The sequence below is a fragment of the Triticum aestivum genome, chromosome 3A (genome assembly GCF_018294505.1).
Source record: "Triticum aestivum cultivar Chinese Spring chromosome 3A, IWGSC CS RefSeq v2.1, whole genome shotgun sequence".
NCBI classification, from domain to species: Eukaryota; Viridiplantae; Streptophyta; class Magnoliopsida; order Poales; family Poaceae; genus Triticum; species Triticum aestivum.
In genome coordinates, this window is record NC_057800.1 from 478,258,216 (window position 1) to 478,277,970 (window position 19,755).

Here is a 19,755-nt window from a genome sequence, read left to right on the forward strand (position 1 = left end):
CCGCGCCATCCAGCCGTAGCCACGACGCCCGTCGCCCTTGCTACCGACTCCCACCGCCGTCTCTGCCCTGCGGCTCCTGGCCGCGTCCGCCCGGGGCGCCGTCGTCGTCCGACGCCTCATCCCACTCCCGCTACGTCAGCCGTCCACTGCGGCGATCCTCTCAGCCAACCGCGCCGCCCTGCTCTGGTCGTCGGAGCCAGGCCGCACGCCCGCTGCCCCGCGGCGCCTCGTCGGGCTGGCGCTCGTCGCCCGACCCACCCGGCGCCCGTAACCGTGCGCCCGCTAAGGCACTTAGGCCAATGACATGTGGGGTCCCACACCCCACGCCCTAGAATGTTTAAAAAAAACATAAGAAAAATAATATATAAAATAAAATTAATAATAATTGAATTATTTAATTAATTGTTTACTTAATTAATTAATTTAATTAATCTTGTTTAGATTAACCTAATCATTTAGTTAGACTAACTAAACTTGATTAGTTAGTCTTAGCCTATGGCATGCAGGACCCACATGTCAGGTTGACCAGTCAACTCTGTTGACTGCTGACGTCAGCATGACCTCATGCTGATGTCATTAATCCATTTTTCGAATTAATTTAAATAATTAATTAAATTCAAGAAATTCATAAAATCTTTAGAAAATCATAACTTTTAATCCGTAACTTGGATTAAATTATTTTCAACATGAAAGTTGCCCAAAACGACGAGACGAATCCGGATACGCAGTTCGTTCGTCCGCCACACACCCCTAACCTATCGAACTCGCAAGTTTCTCCCTCCGGCTCCTCTGCCCGAAAACACGAAACACCGGGACTACTTTCCCGGGGGTTTTCCCCCCTTCACCGGTATCACCTACTACCGCATTAGGGCACACCGAACACCGCGTATTGCCTTGATATATTTTGTGGTGCCTTGTTTGCTCTGTATTCATTATTTCTTCCTCCTCTTCTCTCAGGTAGACTACGAGACCGACGCTGCTGCTGACCAGTTCGACTACGGAGTTGACGACCCCTCTCTCTTGCCAGAGCAACCAGGCAAGCCCCCCCCCCTTTTGATCACCAGATATCGCCTACTCTTCTCTATACTGCTTGCATTAGAGTAGTGTAGCATGTTACTGCTTTCCGTTAATCCTATTATGATGCATAGCCTGTCATTGCTGCTACAGTCATTGATACCTTACCCGCAATCCTAAATGCTTAGTATAGGATGCTAGTGTTCCATCAGTGACCCTACACTCTTGTCCGTCTGCCATGCTATACTACTGGGTTGTGATCACTTCGGGAGGTGATCACGGGCATATACTATATACTTTACACTGTTACATTACCTGTGATACTGTTCGGAGTTGGGGGCTGAAAGGACGGGTGGCTCCATCCCGGTAGAGGTGGGCCTGAGTTCCCGACGGCCCCCGACTGTTACTTTGTGGCGGAGCGACAGGGCAGGTTGAGACCACCTAGGAGACAGGTGGGCCTGGCCTTGTTCGGCATTCGCGGATACTTAACACGCTTAACGAGATCTTGGTATTTGATCTGAGTCTGGCTACTGGCCTATACGCACTAACCATCTACGCGGGAGTAGTTATGGGTATCCCGACGTCGTGGTATCAGCCGAAGCACTTTAGACGTCAGCGACGGAGCGGCGCGTGCCGGATTGGAACGTAAGCCTGCTCTTGTATTAAGGGGGCTAGTTCTGCTTCCGGCCGCCCACGCAACATGCAGGTGTGCTATGGGCGATGGGCCCAGACCCCTGTGCGCTTAGGTTTAGACCGGCGTGCTGGCCTCTCTGTTTTGCCTAGGTGGGGCTGCGACGTGTTGATCTTCCGCGGCCGGGCATGACCCAGGAAAGTGTGTCCGGCCAAATGGGATCAAGCGTGTTGGGTTATGTGGTGCACCCCTGCAGGGAAGTTAATCTATTCGAATAGCCGTGATCTTCGGTAACAGGACGACTTGGAGTTGTACCTTGACCTTATGACAACTAGAACCGGATACTTAATAAAACACACCCTTCCAAGTTCCACAGACAACCCGGTGATCACTTTTCTACAGGGCGACGAGGAGAGGATCGACGGGTAGGATTATGCTATGCGATGCTTCTTGGAGTTGCTACTTGGAGTTGCTACTTGGAGATGCTACTTGGAGGACTTCAATCTACTCTTTTCTACATGCTGCAAGACGGAGGCTGCCAAAAGCGTAGTCTTCGACAGGAATAGCTATCCCCCTCTTATTCTGGCATTCTGCAGTTCAGTCCACCGATATGGCCCTTTACACATATACCCATGCATATGTAGTGTAGCTCCTTGCTTGCGAGTACTTTGGATGAGTACTCACGGTTGCTTTTCTCCCTCGTTTCCCCCTTTCCCTTCTACCTGGTTGTCGCAACCAGATGCTGGAGCCCTGGAGCCAGACGCCACCGTCGACGACGACTACTACCCCGGAGGTGCCTACTACTACGTGCAGCCCGCTGACGACGACCAGGAGTAGTTTAGGAGGATCCCAGGCAGGAGGCCTGCGCCTCTTTCGATCTGTATCCCAGTTTGTGCTAGCCTTCTTAAGGCAAACTTGTTTAACTTATGTCTGTACTCAGATATTGTTGCTTCCGCTGACTCGTCTATGATCGAGCACTTGTATTCGAGCCCTCGAGGCCCCTGGCTTGTATTATGATGCTTGTATGACTTATTTTATTTGTAGAATTGTGTTGTGATATCTTCCCGTGAGTCCCTGATCTTGATCGTACACATTTGCGTGCATGATTAGTGTACGATTGAATCGGGGGCGTCACAGGTATCCAGGAGTTACACGCTCTCATGGTCGAAGGAAGAGATACTTGACATTGGCAAAGCTCTAGCAATTGAACTACACGATCTTTGTGCTAGGCTTAGGATTGGGTCTTGTCCATCACATGATTCTCCTAATGATGTGATCCCGTTATCAACGACATCCAATGTCCATGGTTAGGAAACCGTAACCATCTGTTGATCAACGAGCTAGTCAACTAGAGGCTTGCCAGGGACATGGTGTTGTCTATGTATTCACACGTGTATTACGATTTCCGGATAATACAGTTATAGCATGAATAAAAGACTATTATCATGAACAAAGAAACATAATAATAACACTTTTATTATTGCCTCTAGGGCATATTTCCAACAGCTTGCACCAGTCCATAAATGGATCGCTGGAGCTTGCACACTTTGTTAGCTCCTTTTGGATCGACAAAACCTTCCGGCTGCATCATATACAACTCTTCTTCCAGAAATCCATTCAGGAATGCAGTTTTGACATCCATTTGCTGGATTTCATAAAATGCGGCAATTGCTAACATGATTCGGACAGACTTAAGCATAGATACGAGTGAGAAACTCTCATCATAGTCAACACCTTGAACTTGTCGAAAACCTTTTTGCGACAATTCTAGCTTTGTAGATAGTAACACTACTATCAGCGTCCGTCTTCCTCTTGAAGATCCATTTAATCTCAATGGCTCGCCGATCATTGGGCAAGTCAATCAAAGTCCATACTTTGTTCTCATACATGGATCTCATCTCAGATTTCATGGCCTCAAGCCATTTCGCGGAATCTAGGCTCATCATCGCTTCCTCGTAGTTCACAAGTTCGTCATGGTCTAGTAACATGACTTCCAGAACAGGATTACCGTACCACTTTGGTGCGGATCTCACTCTGGTTTACCTACGAGATTCGGCATTAACTTGATCTGAAGTTACATGATCATCATCATTAGTCTTCCTCACTAATTGGTGTAGTAGTCACAGGAACAGATTTCTTGTGATGAACTACTTTTCAATAAGGGAGAAGGTACAATTACCTTATCAAGTTCTACTTTCCTTCCACTCACTTCTTTCAAGAGAAACTCCTTCTCTAGAAAGGATCCATTCTTAGCAACGAATGTCTTGCCTTCGGATCTGTGATAGAAGGTGTACCCAATAGTCTCCTTTGGGTATCCTATGAAGACATATTTCTCCGATTTGGGTTTGAGCTTATCAGGATGAAACTTTTTCATATAAGCATCACAATCCCAAACTTTAAGAAACGACAACTTTGGTTTCTTACCAAACCACAGTTCAGATTGTGTCGTCTCAACGGACTTAGATGGTGCCCTTTTAAACGTGAATGCAGCTGTCTTTAATGCATAACCCCAAAACGATAGTGGTAGATCGGTAAGAGACATCATAGATCGCACCATATCTAATAAATTACGGTTATGATGTTCGGACACACCATTATGCTGTGGTGTTCCAGGTGGCGTGAGTAGTGAAACTATTTCACATTGTTTTAACTTAAGGCCAGACTCGTAACTCAAATATTTTACCTCTGCGATCATATCGTAGAAACTTTTATTTTCTTGTTACGATGATTCTCCACTTCACTCTGAAATTCTTTGAACTTTTCAAATATTTCAGACTTGTGTTTCATTAAGTAGATATACCCATATCTGCTCAAATCATCTGTGAAGGTCAGAAAATAATGATACCCGCCACGAGCCTTAACACTCATTGGATCTCATACATCAGTATATATTATTTCCAATAAGTCAGTTGCTCGCTCCATAGTTCTGGAGAACGGCATTTTAGTCATCTTGCCCATGAGGCATGGTTCGCAAGCATCAACTGATTCATAATCAAGTGATTCCAAAAACCCATTAGCATGGAGTTTCTTCATGCGCTTTACACCAATATGACCTAAACGGCAGTGCCACAAATAAGTTGCGCTATCATTATTAACTTTGCATCTTTTGGTTTCAATATTATGATTATGTGTATCACTACGATCGAGATCCAACGAACTATTTTCATTGGGTGTGTAACCATATAAGGTTTTATTCATGTAAACAGAACAACAATTTATTCTCTTATTTAAATGAATAACCGTATTACAATAAACATGATCAAATCATATTCATGCTCAACGCAAACACCAAATAACACTTATTCAGGTTCAACACTAATCCCGAAAGTATAGGGACTGTGCGATGAAGATCATATCAATCTTGGAACCACTTCCAACACACATCGTCACTTCACCCTTAACTAGTCTATATTTATTCTGCAACTCCCGTTTCGAGTTACTAATCTTAGTAACTGAACAGTATCAAATACTGAGGGGTTGCTATAAACACTAGTAAAGTACACATCAATAACATGTATATCAAATATACTTATGTTCACTTTGTCATCCTTCTTATCTGCCAATCACTTGGGGTAGTTCCGCTTCCAGTGACCAGTCCCTTTGCAGTAGAAACACTTAGTCTCAGGCTTAGGACCAGACTTGGGCTTCTTCACTTGAGCAGCAACTTGCTTGCTATTCTTTTTGAAGTTCCCCTTCTTCCCTCTGCCCTTTTCTTGAAACTAGTGGTCTTGTCTACCATCAACACTTGATGTTTTTCTCGATTTCTACCTTCGTCAATTTCCGCATTATGAAGAGCTTGGGAATCGTTTCCATTATCCCTTGCATATCATAGTTCATCACGAAGTTCTACTAACTTGGTGATGGTGACTAGAGAATTCTGTCAATCACTATCTTATCTGGAAGATTAACTCCCACTTGATTCAAGCGATTGTAGTACTCAGACAATCTGAGCACATGCTCACTAGTTGAGCGATTCTCCTCCATCTTTTAGCTATAGAACTTGTTGGAGACTTCATATCTCTCAAATCGGGTATTTGCTTGAAATATTAACTTCAACTCCTGGAACATCTCATATGCTCCATGACGTTCAAAACGTCTTTGAAGTACCGATTCTAAGCCATTAAGCATGGTGCACTAAACTATCAAGTAGTCATCATATTGAGCTAGCCAAACGTTCATAACGTTTGCATCTGCTCCTGCAATAGGTCTGTCACCTAGCGGTGCATCAAGGACATAATTCTTCTATGCAGCAATGAGGATAAACCTCAGATCACGGATCCAATCCGCATCATTGCTACTAACATCTTTCAACACAATTTTCTCTAGGAACATATCAAAATAAACACAGGGAAGCAACAATGCGAGCTATTGATCTACAACATGATTTGCAAAATACTACCAGAACTAAGATCATGATAAATTTAAGTTCAATTTAATCATATTACTTAAGAACTCCCACTTAGATAGACATCCCTCTAATCCTCTAAGTGATCACGTGATCCAAATCAACTAAACTATGTCCGATCATCACGTGAGATGGAGTAGTTTCATTGGTGAACATCACTATGTTGATCATATCTACTATATGATTCACGCTCGACCTTTCGGTCTCCGTGTTCCGAGGCCATATCTGTATATGCTTGGCTCGTCAAGTATAACCTGAGTATTCTGCGTGTGCAACTGTTTTGCACCCGTTGTATTTGAACATAGAGCCTATCACACCCGATCATCACGTGGTGTCTCAGCACGAAGAACTTTTGCAACGGTGCATACTCAGGGAGAACACTTCTTGATAATTATCGAGAGATCATCTTAAAATGCTACCGTCAATCAAAGCAAGATAAGATGCATAAAAGATAAACATCACATGCAATCAATATAAGTGATATGATATGGCCATCATCATCTTGTGCTTGTGATCTCCATCTTTGAAGCACCGTCGTGATCACCATCGTCACCGGCGCGACACCTTGATCACCATCGTAGCATCGTTGTCGTCTCGCCAATCTTATGCTTCCACGACTATCGCTACCGCTTAGTGATAAAGTAAAGCATTACAGCGCAATTGCATTGCATACAATAAAGCGACAACCATATGGCTCCTGCCAGTTGCCGATAACTTGGTTACAAAACATGATCATCTCATACAAAAAAATTTAGCATCATGTCTTGACCATATCACATCACAACATGCCCTGCAAAAACAAGTTAGACGTCCTCTACTTTGTTGTTGCAAGTTTTACGTGGCTGCTACGGGCTTAAGCAAGAACCAATCTTACCTACGCATCAAAACCACAACGATAGTTTGTCAAGTTGGTGCTGTTTTAACCTTCACAAGGACCGGGCGTAGCCACACTCGGTTCAACTAAAGTTAGAGAAACTGTCACCCGCTAGCCACCTTTGTGCAAAGCACGTCGGGAGAACCGGTCTCGCGTAAGCGTACACGTAATGTCGGTCCGGGCCGCTTCGTCCAACAATACCGCCGAACCAAAGTATGACATGCTGGTAAGCAGTATGACTTATATCGCCCACAACTCACTTGTGTTCTACTCGTGCATATAACATCAACACATAAAACCTAGGCTCGGATGCCACTGTTGGGAAACGTAGTAATTTCAAAAAAATTCCTATGCACACGCAAGATCATGGTGATGCATAGCAACGAGAGGGGAGAGTGTGATCTACGTACCCTTGTAGATCGACAGCGGAAGCGTTAGCACAACGCGGTTGATGTAGTAGTACGTCTTCACGGCCCGACCGATCAAGCACCGAAACTACGGCACCTCCGAGTTCTAGCACACGTTCAGCTCGATGACGATCCCCGGACTCCGATCCAGCAAAGTGTCGGGAAAGAGTTCCGTCAGCACGACGGCTTGATGACGATCTTGATGTACTACCGTCGCAGAGCTTCGCCTAAGCACCGCTACAATATTATCGAGGATTATGGTGGAAGGGGGCACCGCACACGGCTAAGAATATGATCACGTGGATCAACTTGTGTCTAGAGGTGCCCCCCTGCCCCGTATATAAAGGAGCAAGGGAGGAGGAGGCCGGCCCTAGGAGGGGGCGCGCCAAGTGTGGAGTCCTACTAGGACTCCCTAGTCCTAGTAGGATTCCACCTCCCATATGGAATAGGAAAAGAGGAAGGGAAAAGGAGAAGGAAGGAAGGGGGCGCCCCCCTTCCCTAGTCCAATTCGGACTAGACCAAGGGGAGGGGTGCGGCCACCCTTGAGGCCCTTTTTCTTCTTTCCCGTATGGCCTAATAAGGCCCAATACGTATTCCCGTAACTCTCCGGTACTCCGAAAAATACCCGAATCACTCGGAACCTTTCCGATGTCCGAATATAGTCGTCTAATATATCGATCTTTACGTCTCGACCATTTCGAGACTCCTCGTCATGTCCTCGATCTCATCCGGGACTCCGAACTCCTTCGGTACATCGAAACTCATAAACTCATAATATAACTATCATCGAAACCTTAAGCGTGCGGATCCTGCGGGTTCGAGAACAATGTAGACATGACCGAGACATGTCTCCGGTCAATAACCAATAGCGGAACCTGGATGCTCATATTGGCTCCCACATATTCTACGAAGATCTTTATCGGTCAGACCGCATAACAACATACGTTGTTCCCTTTGTCATCGGTATGTTACTTGCCCGAGATTCGATTATCGGTATCTTAATACCTAGTTCAATCTCGTTATCGGCAAGTCTCTTTACTCGTTTCGTAATACATCATCTCGCAACTAACTCATTAGTTGCAATGCTTGCAAGGCTTATGTGATGTGCATTACCGAGAGGGCCCAGAGATACCTCTCCGACAATCGGAGTGACAAATCCTAATCTCGAAATACGCCAACCCAACATGTACCTTTGGAGACACCTGTAGAGCTCCTTTATAATCACCCAGTTACGTTGTGACGTTTGGTAGCACACAAAGTGTTCCTCCGGCAAACGGGAGTTGCATAATCTCATAGTCATAGGAACATGTATAAGTCATGAAGAAAGCAATAGCAACATACTAAATGATCGGGTGCTAAGCTAATGGAATGAGTCATGTCAATCACATCATTCTCCTAATGATGTGATCCTGTTAATCACATCATTTCCCTCCGCATCCCCGCCCGGGCGTCACAAGGCAAGACAAGAATTCGAATCCTCCAGATCTCGATTCCCATTCCAGCGCCAGCGAGGCCAAACAAAAGCAGCCCACCAAACAGTAAACAACAAACCAAGCAAGGCACCCGCTCCCCTGTCCCTCACGCCGGCCGCGCCGTCTCCCTCCCTCCCTCCCCCACCCCATCCAAAAATCCCCAACCCCTCCCCCCATGTCGTCGCGCCGCCCGCCGGCGGACCGCGCGGCCGAGGCGGGGGACGCGGCCCTCGCGCGCGACATCGTCACGCTCCACAAGGCCCTCTCCCTCGACCCCTCGCGCCGCCGCCGCTCCCTCCCGCTCCCCGCCGCCCCATCTGCCGCCGCCGACCAGGCCCGCCACAAGCCCAAGCTCAAGCCCTCCTCCTCCACCCGCAAGCTCCTGCCCTCCGCCTCCTACTCCTCCTCGGTCTCCACCTCCTCCTCCTCCTCATCCTCGTCCTTCTGGAAGAAGTCGTTGACGGCCATCTCGCACCTGGGCAGGCGCCGCCTTGACTGCGCCTTCACCCTGCAGGTGCACTCCGTCGACGGCCTCCCCACCGCGCTCGACGGCTCCCCGATCTCCGTCCACTTCCGCCGGATGTCCGCCTGCGCCTCCACCCGCCCCGTCGCGCCGGCCCTCGGCGCCGTCGCCTTCGAGGAGCCGCTCACGCAGCGCTCGCCCGTCTACTTCTCCCGCGGGGCCAAGAACGCGGTCAAGTACGAGCCGCGGGCCTTCGTCGTCACCGTCGCCGCCTCGGCGCTCGAGCTCGGCAAGCACGAGGTCGACCTCACCCGTTTGCTGCCGCTCTCCATCGACGACCTCGAGGAGGGCGGCGACTCCGGATTTGGGAAGTGGAGCACCAGCTTCCGGCTCTCTGGCGTTGCCCGCGGCGCGCGGCTCAATGTCACCTTCTCCTGCGTGCTCGTGGGCGGAGGTGGGGAGCAGCACAAGGGAGGGGAAGTGGCGGGGCTGAGACGGGGCTCCATGGCGCGGCAGGTGTCAGTGCAGTCCCCGTCACCAGTGCCGGCACGGAGCCGGGACGTGAGGGTGCTCCACGAGGTTTTGCCAAACACGAGGCCTGTAAAGGCCTTGCCCTTTGTTGGTGATGCCGGTCTTGATGCTACCAAGGGTGAGACGGCAACAGTAGAATGCGAGGAGGATGGTTCACCGCAGTCAAAGCATTGCACCTCAGTAGAGATGAGGAAGGGAGAGGGGGACTTGGTGCACCCAGAGGGTGATTGTCATGGTTCAGAGTTCAATGTGGTTGAGCAGGGAGTTGAGGTCACCCTCGAGGATCCAGACCAGTTCAAACATGTCGAGACTGCCAATGTGAATGATCAAGATGAGGGCTTTAGTGGTGAAGCTAATGAAGAGGGAACGGCCAAGCCTGCATTATTAATTGAAGATCTTGCTAAAGAGGGAACTGTTGAAGTGAAGTTGGAAGAGGAGCTCAATGATGTTGCTCTTGAAATGGACGATGTAGGAGACAAGCAGGATGCATCGGTCGAAGCGGCCTTGCTTCCTACTGCCGCATTTGAAAAAGATGGTGAGCTGGCAGCAGATGCAGAACTGGAGGTTCTGGAGGGTATATTCAACAAATTCTCAATTGTTGAGCCAGAGGAATTTGACTCACCAATTGTGGAAGATAAGCATTCTAGGCGATTGAGCTGCATTGGTGCGGGAGATAGTTGCAATTCCGCCAGTAAGATGAGCAGATCACGCAGCATGGATGCTTCATCCGATTTTGTTGCTAATGAGTTTTTGGATATGCTTGGGATAGCACATAGCCCATTTGGGGTAACCTCAGATAGTGATCCCGAGTCACCAAGAGAGCGGCTTTGGAAGCAGTTTGAAAAGGAAGCTCTAGAATCTGGGGACTGTATTCTTGGTTTGGATTTCGAAGATGAGGTGGAAGAACCTAGTTGTGAAGATGTTGCAGAGGATTTCGATCTCTCCACAATCATACGCGAGGCTGAACTTGAGCTGCAGAATGTAGTTCCGCCCATAGACACCACATTTAGAGCCAAGTCACTGGAAGACGAGGAAACTGAAGCTTTGATGCGTCAATTTGGGCTAAATGAGAAGTCCTTCCAGTCTTCTCCACCTGGGAGTAGAAGTGGGTTTGGTAGCCCCATTGCCCTCCCACCTGAGCAGCCCCTTGAATTGCCACCTTTGGCTGATGGTTTGGGCCCATTTATTCAGACAGAGGATGGTGGATTTCTGCGGTCGATGAATCCAGTTCTTTTCAAGAATGCAAAGAACAATTGTAGCTTGGTCATGCAGGCTTCTTCTCCAATCGTACTGCCAGCAGAAATGGGCTCTGGAATTATGGAGATATTGCATGGTCTAGCTTCAGTTGGAATCGAAAAGCTATCAATGCAAGCAAACAAACTTATGCCCTTAGAAGATGTCAATGGCAAAATGATGCAGCAGCTTGCATGGGAGGCTTCTCCTGCTCTAGAGTCTTCAGGAAGGTTAGAAATCTTTCTTTTCCTGCTTGTTCATGACGTCTTAATACTTCATCATTTGCCCTGGCTAAAATATATTACTCTAACCAATGCAGATATGACCTACTGGAGAATCATAGTTTTGATGCGTTGGCAGCAGGGGCCAGCAATGCTGCTTTGGGAAAGAAGAAGAAGAAAGAAAGAGGTGCTGATCTGTCATCATCATTGGGTGCGACAAGTGCTTCAGAATATGTTTCACTTGAGGATCTTGCTCCATTAGCTATGGAAAAGATTGAAGCCCTTTCTATTGAGGGTCTGAGGATACAGTCTGGCATGTCCGAAGAAGAGGCACCATCCAATATCAGTGCCCACCCTATTGGAGAAATTTCATCTCTACAAGGAAAGTCCGCAGAGAATACTTTGTCACTTGGTTTGGAAGGAACTGCAGGATTGCAGCTTCTGGATGTTAAACAAGCTGGTGGTGATGTTGATGGATTAATGGGCTTATCGATCACTCTAGATGAGTGGATGAGGCTTGATTCCGGAGTAGTGGATGAAGAGGAGCAGTTCAGTGACCGTACATCGAAAATACTTGCTGCCCACCATGCCAAACCAACGGACCTACTTGGTGAAGGCCAGACTGCAGACAAAAAGAGCAGGAGATCTGGTAGAAGATGGGGTTTGTTGGGGAACAACTTCACAGTTGCTCTCATGGTTCAATTGCGTGACCCGCTACGTAACTACGAGCCAGTTGGCACACCGATGCTTTCTTTGATTCAAGTTGAGAGGGTTTTTATTCCCCCAAAGCCCAAGATATACAGCACCGTTTCAGAGAAAGGTAACAGTGAGCAAGATTATGAGGAGCCCAATCCTGAGCAGGTTCTTGATAAAGTATCGGTCGATGAAGAAAAGATAGAGGAAGACTCTGTTCCCCAATTTAAAGTCACAGAAGTGCATGTGGCCGGTTTTAAGAGTGAGCCCGAGAAGACAAAACCGTGGGGTAATCAAACACAGCAGCAATCTGGTTCGAGATGGCTGCTAGGAGCTGGCATGGGCAAGGGCAGCAAGCATCCTCTGATGAAATCGAAAGCCACTGCAAAGGCCACGAAAGACGCAGCTGTTCAGCAAGGAGACACCCTGTGGAGCATTTCTTCACGTGTTCATGGAGCAGGGACAAGATGGGGCGAGTTAACAGGATCTAAGCGGAACCCTAATATCCTCCTCCAGAAGGATAAGAGATTCCGGTGAGAGCTTTACCGATTCTAGGTAGGTACTGGTAGTTCTTGTGTGCCTTTGGGGTGGTGGGTTTGGGCCTTTGGGGTGGTTCGCCTGTGTAACCGAACCTAGCCTGAAATTAATGTTCCTACTCCCATCCATATTAATAGACGCACGCTTGTGCGTCAATTAATTTGGATCGGAGGGAGTACTAAAGTGCCAAATCATGTAAATCCAGTTCTTTTCTCGCGATGCATATGGAATCGTCTCGTACCAGCCCCTTTTCTTATGTGCTTCGAGCGGGCTTGTGTTCTGTAGAGCTCCCCTGCGCCTTTTTTTTTAAACGGAGGCAAAAGATTTGCCTCATCGATTAATTAAGCAGAAGAGAATTGCCCAGCTAATTAACGGAAAACCGGGCAAAAACCGATACAAATCAACCACATGTGGACTACTCACTCGACAACCATATCCAACACGTAAAGACCATCAACCCCACACTGCTACATCGCAAAGACACCCCAAACGAGGCTAACTTGGCTAGCGACCACGGACACCACCAAATCCACAAAGACACCCAAACGAGGCTAACTTGGCTAGCGACCACGGACACCACCAAATCCACAAAGACAATGCAGGCCATAAGGACAACGCAAGAGACTGAAGATCATCCATTAAGCAGCCGCGGACGCCTTTTTTGTGGCGTCACTCTTCTTTCCTTTGCTCCTAAGAGCCTCCACCACAATCGCCTTGCCAGATCCAGGGCTAGCCGCCTCCAAACGTTTAAGCAAGCTATGAAGCTCTATCTGAAAGAGAATGTCATCGACCTTCTCACGCGCAGAGACCTGCCTGACAGTCACGTGCGAGTGGGTTACCGCAACATCAGAACCTTCATCCTCCACAAAGGCGAGCGGCTGGCTAGGCTCCAAAGGATCAGAAGCCAACATATTAATCGTCTAAACATCATCAACCACAGAAGCAACCGACACGATGGACTCAGACATCTCCAGTTGCTCACATGATAGAGCATCAGAGTTAGGCGCCAACACACCTGTCTCATCAACCTCGTCACTCAAGGACACCTCATGCCCAATGGGCATAGATGAGAGAGTGACAGAACCATCCAAACATCCACTATCCACAAAGGCGAGCGACTGGCAGGACTCTGACGGTGATGGTGAGGCCAAGGACTCCAATGAGCCCGGCTTCATCGGCTGCACCATAGCTGATTCCCCACAAAGCTCCTGCAGCTCAGGCATAATCTGCAGAACAGGAGCCACGACCTCGGTGATGACCACACCGCCATGGACAGACGACGTCCCATCCACAGCACAAGGAGAAAATTCTCCAAAGAAGCATTCATCCACCTCATCAGTGGAACCAGACTGGAGCTCAGGCACCAAAGGCACAACCGAAGCAACCTGAAGCTTGGCAAGAGCGTCGCGAAGCTCAGTGCGGAGGAGCTCAACCTCCTAAAGGAGCTCCGTACGTAGCAAAGCAAACTGGGACTCCAAAGCAGAGACCAAAAAGGCACTAACATTGGAATCCTGGCGACACCTAGATTGGGACCTTGGCGGCACCGACACATGCAGCGACGAGTTGCTCACGACCTCTGCCCAACACCTGGTTAGCGAAGAACAAGGCTGGACAAATGGGGAGCGGCTCCGCTGGTGATGAGCTTGAGAGACCGGAGAGCTCACGCGGGCGACCGAAGAGCGATCCCGAGCAACCGGAGAGTGAGCACGACAAAACCTCTCACGATGACCAGGGCGACGACAGCGTATGCATCTGAATGGATCATGACATGCACGGACTTGATGGCCACGCTCGAGGCAACGAAAGCACCTTCCTCGAGCCCAACGCTTGAAGGCGAGGCTACGCTCAAGACCTTCTCTCGACGGCACAGGGGGAGCACCCCGGCCGGAACGGTGTCCCCGTTCCACATGCTCCCAGCCAGCCTCCGCTTCAAGAGCAGCAGTGGCAGCAGAGATGCCGATGCAAGCCGACTCTGAAGATGGACCAAGCAGCTTCTGTGGTGTCTTCTCGTCATCACATCCTTCAGTGAGGCCCTCAATATCTTCCACATCCTTCACAACAGAGCAACCAAGCTGGAGATGTGCATCGCCGGCAGACCCGTCGGGCAACGGCTGTGGAACCAACTCCTCAGTCTGGACCTCATCATCATTGACAGCGCACCAGGAAGCAGGCCTGGAGTCGAGCACCACCACCAAGCCAACGCCGGGTGCAGGGACTCGGCCCGCCTGAGGTGGCGAAGGTAGCGTTGGGGCCGCCGCCAGATCCGATAGAACAAGGAGAGCCTCGGGGATCAAAGCCTGGGACTCCAGCAACTGACCGGAAGCGCCGCCAGAGACGGAGGGCTGCCGGGTGGCCACCGACCCGAGCAGGGGAGGAGACTCGCGGGGAACCCGCGCACGCCCCCCATTCTCCGCTCTGAACCTGCTCGCGGGTGCAGGCTGCCGCGAGCTACGGGGGACGCGCGGATCCGTGAGGGAGGCCGACGGGGCCGGAGCGGCGGCCGCCGCAGGGGGCTGGTGGGGCGGAGGGCCGTTGTCGCCAGAGCGTTCCAATGCAGACATGGCTGCTCCCACGGGCTGGGAGAGAGGAGCCATGGCGTCCAGCGGAGCTTCGCGGGGGAGAAGAGAGAGAGCGCTGAGGAGATTCCAGATCCGGTGCCGACGGCCGCAGGGGAGGCTGCGGGGAGGAGATCAAGGCAGCGCCACCGGCGCGCTCACCCGACGCAGCCGCGGGCGCGAGAGCCTCAATAACTCCTACTTACATATCCCCCCTCCCCCTGCGCCTTTTTCCTTTTTCTTTTTAGAGCTCCCCTGCGCTTTTTTTTTTGAAAACTACTTGGTGCACTTTATTAAACTCATATCAAAGTTACATCATCCACAATGTCCGAAAGTAAAAAGCTGGGAGGATCACCATCCCAAACAAAAGTAGAATTTAAATTGCAACTATGTCTAGCAAGATTGTGCGCCAATCTATTAGCCTCCCTAGGGCAATGAGTGAAGGATACCGCACCAATACGGTATGCTTTTTGAAAACAATCAGCCAAAATAGCAGTATAGGGGCTCCAAATCTCAATCACGCCATTGCATGCTTGAATAACTTCCAATGAGTCAGATTCAACAATGACCTGGTGACAGCCGAGTCCTTCAACCAACTCTAGTCCTCGCTGAATAGCTACTGCTTCCGCCGTTGTTGCATCAAGGAGATGATGAAGCAACCAGGATGCTCCCGCAAGAGCCTCTCCTCGGTTGTTTCGAAGAATTGCTGCAGCTGCACCCGTTCCATCTTCAAGGAGCTCCCCTGCGCTTAATTGTACTGAGAGCTAGGGTACAAATGTCAAAAGCGTTTTTCTGCCCACGAAGGTACAATTTTATGTCTTGTGGTGTAGTGTGACTGAAGCTGTTCAAAAATTTGTTTTTTCATCCCTTTTTTTTTTGTTCTGTCTGTCATCAATCATGGCAGTGATCGTCATGTGTACAATCATGTGCGTCGCTATAATCTCGACGCATTGTCATGTTCATGGAGCATTGACAGTGATGTTGCTATTTCCCTCCCAGAAGTTTTGGACTGGTGTTCCCAGGTTTTGCTATTTGTAATAGGCCACGTTCGGCTCCTCTCTACTCCCTCTACTCCGCCCCGGAGCGGACCAGACTCTAGCTCATTTTCACGGAGTGACTAGAATTAGGCTCCACTCTGCCCCGGAGCGGACCAGGCTCTAGCTCATTTTCACGGAGTGACTAAAACTGGGCTCCACAACTCCGCGGAGTCAGAGCGGAGAAGAGGGATACCAACAAGGCCTAAAAGGAAGGAAATAGGCCGGTCATTTAGCAGCGCATAAATCGCTCTGAATTTGGTTTCAGTAAAACCAGCTCCCTTTTTTACATATGGCAGCTCGCGGCGTTTTGAGCTGCGGTTGAACACCCTGCTCAGGCTTACAGCCTGTAGGTGCAGCTGTAGCGTGGATGTTATGATCCAGTGGGGGCTCCCACGACCTCAAAAGCTGTGGTTAGCTAGCTGTGATTTCGCGGTGGGCATGACATGATCGCCTTGTTTACGGAACTACCGGACCGGACCAGCACACACCAAATGATGTGAGCAGGGAAGCTGGGAGTTGTTGCCAGTTTTCTGATGAGACAACTCATCCATCACCTATCACAGATCTCGTCCCGTGGACGCTTGCTTGATCATTGGCTATCAGCTCCAAAGGAAGCTTTTTTTCTTCGCGCGGGAAAAGGATTTTATTCCATATTGAGAGAATTACAGACGAAAGGCAAAAGATTCTCAATACATGGTAGTCCTACGTGCATCCGCACATCCGTGGTACACTCTATATGACTATAATTTGTCAAACGGTCGTCAACTCTGTTTTGATCCTTATTCAACTTTTGAGGAATAAACTCCCTATGTCTCATCAACTCCTTAATTTCAGCCACGAGATGGCCATAAGCAGAACGAACAAGCCCGGTCCTTGATAGACAGAACAACCCCTCACTTGAGTCAGATTGAACGATGACCGGAAGAGTAGAATGTTGTATAGCTAGCGCCATCCCTTGCATGATTGCATGAATCTTAGCTTCCAGTGAATAGTTACAATTGAAAATAAACCGACATGCTGCAAAAATAAGTGAACCATCATGCCGTTGAAGAATCATTTTTGCCACCGCTGCGCCGGATTCCACTGAGAAAGAACCATCAACTGATAGAGCAACATACTCAGTAGACAAAGGAGGCCGAGGTTTAGGACCAGGGGCAATTCTCACTAAAGGGCAAAGTCCAATGCATTTTACCTTTAATTATTTCCAAAAGAAGTTTGTTAGCTCTACGTGACTTCAATGAACCAACCCCGGCCTTCTCCAGATGTGGGCATAGCATGATTGTTGTATGACATAATACAGAAATATGGAAGCCAGGTGCAATTCATCATCCACCCTCGCCTGCCTGTCAAGTTAGGTTCAAATGGCCCCTTTAGTTCCGGTTTGAGACACGAATCAGGACAAAAGGGCATCGCATCCTTTAGTCAAGATTAGACTAAAGTGTGTGATGCCCTTTTGTCTCGGTTCGTGTTTCAAACCGAGACTAAAAGACCAATTTCTCAAACTCTGCCTTCCACCCCCCCACACACCGTGTATCGCCATTTCAGTTTTGAAAAAAGCAAAAGAAAATGATAAAAACTTAAAAAATAAAATCCTTCGAGATGTAGTTATATTACTACATCTACTAGTTAGGAAAATTTAAAAGCTTAAATTTGGACATGTTTTGCAAAAAGTGTCATGAAAAAGTAAAACGATAAAATCCTAGTTAGGAAAATTTAAAAGCTTAAATTTGGACATGTTTTGCAAAAAGTGTCATGAAAAAAGCAAAAGAAAATGATAAAAACTCAAAAAATAAAATCCTTCGAGATGTAGTTATATTACTACATCTACTAGTTAGGAAAATTTAAAAGCTTAAATTTGGACATGTTTTGCAAAAAGTGTCATGAAAAAGTAAAACGGCTATAACTTTTGCATACGATGTCGAAAAAAAGTATAATATATCAAAATGTTCAGCACGAAAATCCGCATCCGATTTTGACCGCCGTAGGCATATTTGCAAATTTTTAGAATCCTCAAATTCTAAAAAGAAAAAAAGATATGCTTAAATTCCAGTTTTTTTGAATTTTGGTTAAATCTGGTCAAACTATGGTCAAACTACTTATTCAAGAAGTATTAGTGTTACTACATAATTATTCAATAATATTAGTGTTACTAAATAATTATTTCAATTTTTTGAATTTTGGTCAAATCTGGTCAAACTACTTATTCAAGAAATATTAGTGTTACTAAATAATTATTGTTTTTTAGAATAATAGTTTCAAACTCAAACAGTGAAACGCATGACTTCATGCTCAAGCTAAACTCCTGAGGGTTAATAGGATTGACACCTTACTATTGTTAGAAACACAACAAGTGCAGACTTGAAAACGAGGGAGAATAGAACCCGAAAATTAAGTGTGCTCAGGCTGGAGTAGTGACAGGATGGGTGACCGGCCGAGAAGTTAGATGATTTAGAATGATGAGGGATGATTAGAAATTAAAGATTAAATTGAGCAGTGATGAGGGATGATTAGAGATTAAATTGTAAAATAATTCAGAAATTTAAAAATATGAGAAAAATTCAAAAAACAAACGTAAAATTTCCTTTAATCCCGGTTCTGTTAGTCCAGGCACGTGTTTAGCCTGGCCTGTTAGTCCAGGCATGTGCTTAGCCTGGTCCAGGCGGTGGAAGTTGGACGCCTGGTGGCTATGACACCTGCCTGGAGGTCACTAATCAGCTACTAGCACATGTTACAGGGCCGGTTCTTGTTAAAATAATAAAAAACAGAGTCAATTCAGTAGTCATCGGTCAGGTCACGAACCAAACACACATAGCAAATGCTAGCCTGGCCAGGCATAAAAGACCATCTTTTCAGGCTCACTCCGGGCACCTATTTGTCCCAGGCATGAAGTTATGGACACCAACCAAACTAAGCCTAATTCTTTGCACTGCGAAGCAAAGCAAAGCAAAGTATGGCGTCAGCTATCGTGATGTTTTTACCTGTTCTAGTTATCTGAAACCGTGAATTGAACGACAACAATACCTCCCGTAAGAACTATATAGTCCCTCCGTCCCAAAATAAGACACCTCCCGTAAGAACAACACCGTAAAATGGGTGTTTTATTTTGGGACGGAGGGAGTATTTCTTGAGCGGTTGAGGAAATCATTGCTGCGACTTCCTGAAATCTTGAAATTGTCAAACGTTATTTATTTCTCTGTTTGTGTAATTCTGTTCTTACAGCTGCAGATGAAACCATTACGTCCCAAAATAAGTATCTTATTCTGAGACGGAGGAGTATTTCTCTGTTTGCTAAAATCAAATCAACGTCGGTTGAAATGGACGGCACGCCACAATAACGCGGCAGCTGCGCATCGTCGCCATCATTCGTCCTGGTAGATGTAATCTTTTGAAGAAAAAAAGAGGGGTTAACCTTGAATGGACATCATTGAAACTTCTCCCTCTGCGTGCAGATGCCCCGATTCCTATCACCAGCTCTGTCAAACTTCACTGCAACCAATCCCGGCGGCTATTTGTATACTCCGGCCGGCGGACAGAGCTAGGCGATCGTGTGTGTGCGTGCGAGGCATGTCGCGGCTGCGACCGACGAGGCCTGAGATTCTGCTGGACCAAAATAAAAAAGAAGTGGTGATCACGCTGCTCGCCGTTTCCGGATTTCTCTAGCTGGCAGAGCGTACGTAACCGC

The 19,755-nt window shown here is 47.7% G+C and overlaps 2 protein-coding genes across 2 annotated transcripts; one reads left to right on the top strand and one right to left on the bottom strand.

The window, feature by feature from the left end:
- The first annotated feature begins 8,938 nt into the window (after positions 1 to 8,938).
- On the top strand, positions 8,939 to 12,704 carry LOC123061727 (protein PLASTID MOVEMENT IMPAIRED 1-RELATED 1). Its single transcript, XM_044484950.1, has 2 exons — positions 8,939 to 11,260; positions 11,350 to 12,704. The coding sequence occupies exons 1-2, from the start codon at positions 8,979 to 8,981 to the stop codon at positions 12,479 to 12,481; spliced, it is 3,414 nt and encodes a 1,137-aa protein (XP_044340885.1). The 5' UTR covers positions 8,939 to 8,978; the 3' UTR covers positions 12,482 to 12,704.
- Positions 12,705 to 12,849: 145 nt separating this feature from the next.
- LOC123061728 (uncharacterized) lies at positions 12,850 to 15,229 on the bottom strand. The gene has a single exon (XM_044484951.1). The coding sequence runs from the start codon at positions 15,073 to 15,075 to the stop codon at positions 13,918 to 13,920; it is 1,158 nt and encodes a 385-aa protein (XP_044340886.1). The 5' UTR covers positions 15,076 to 15,229; the 3' UTR covers positions 12,850 to 13,917.
- Positions 15,230 to 19,755: the final 4,526 nt, after the last annotated feature.

Bases quoted from the DNA above. Each gene is read 5' to 3' on its own strand.
- LOC123061727 (XM_044484950.1), top strand. From the start codon at position 8,979: ATGTCGTCGCGCCGCCCGCCGGCGGACCGCGCGGCCGAGGCGGGGGAC. The intron at 11,261-11,349 runs GTTAGAAATCTT...TAACCAATGCAG, and splicing joins GCTCTAGAGTCTTCAGGAAG to ATATGACCTACTGGAGAATC.
- LOC123061728 (XM_044484951.1), bottom strand. From the start codon at position 15,075: ATGGCTCCTCTCTCCCAGCCCGTGGGAGCAGCCATGTCTGCATTGGAA.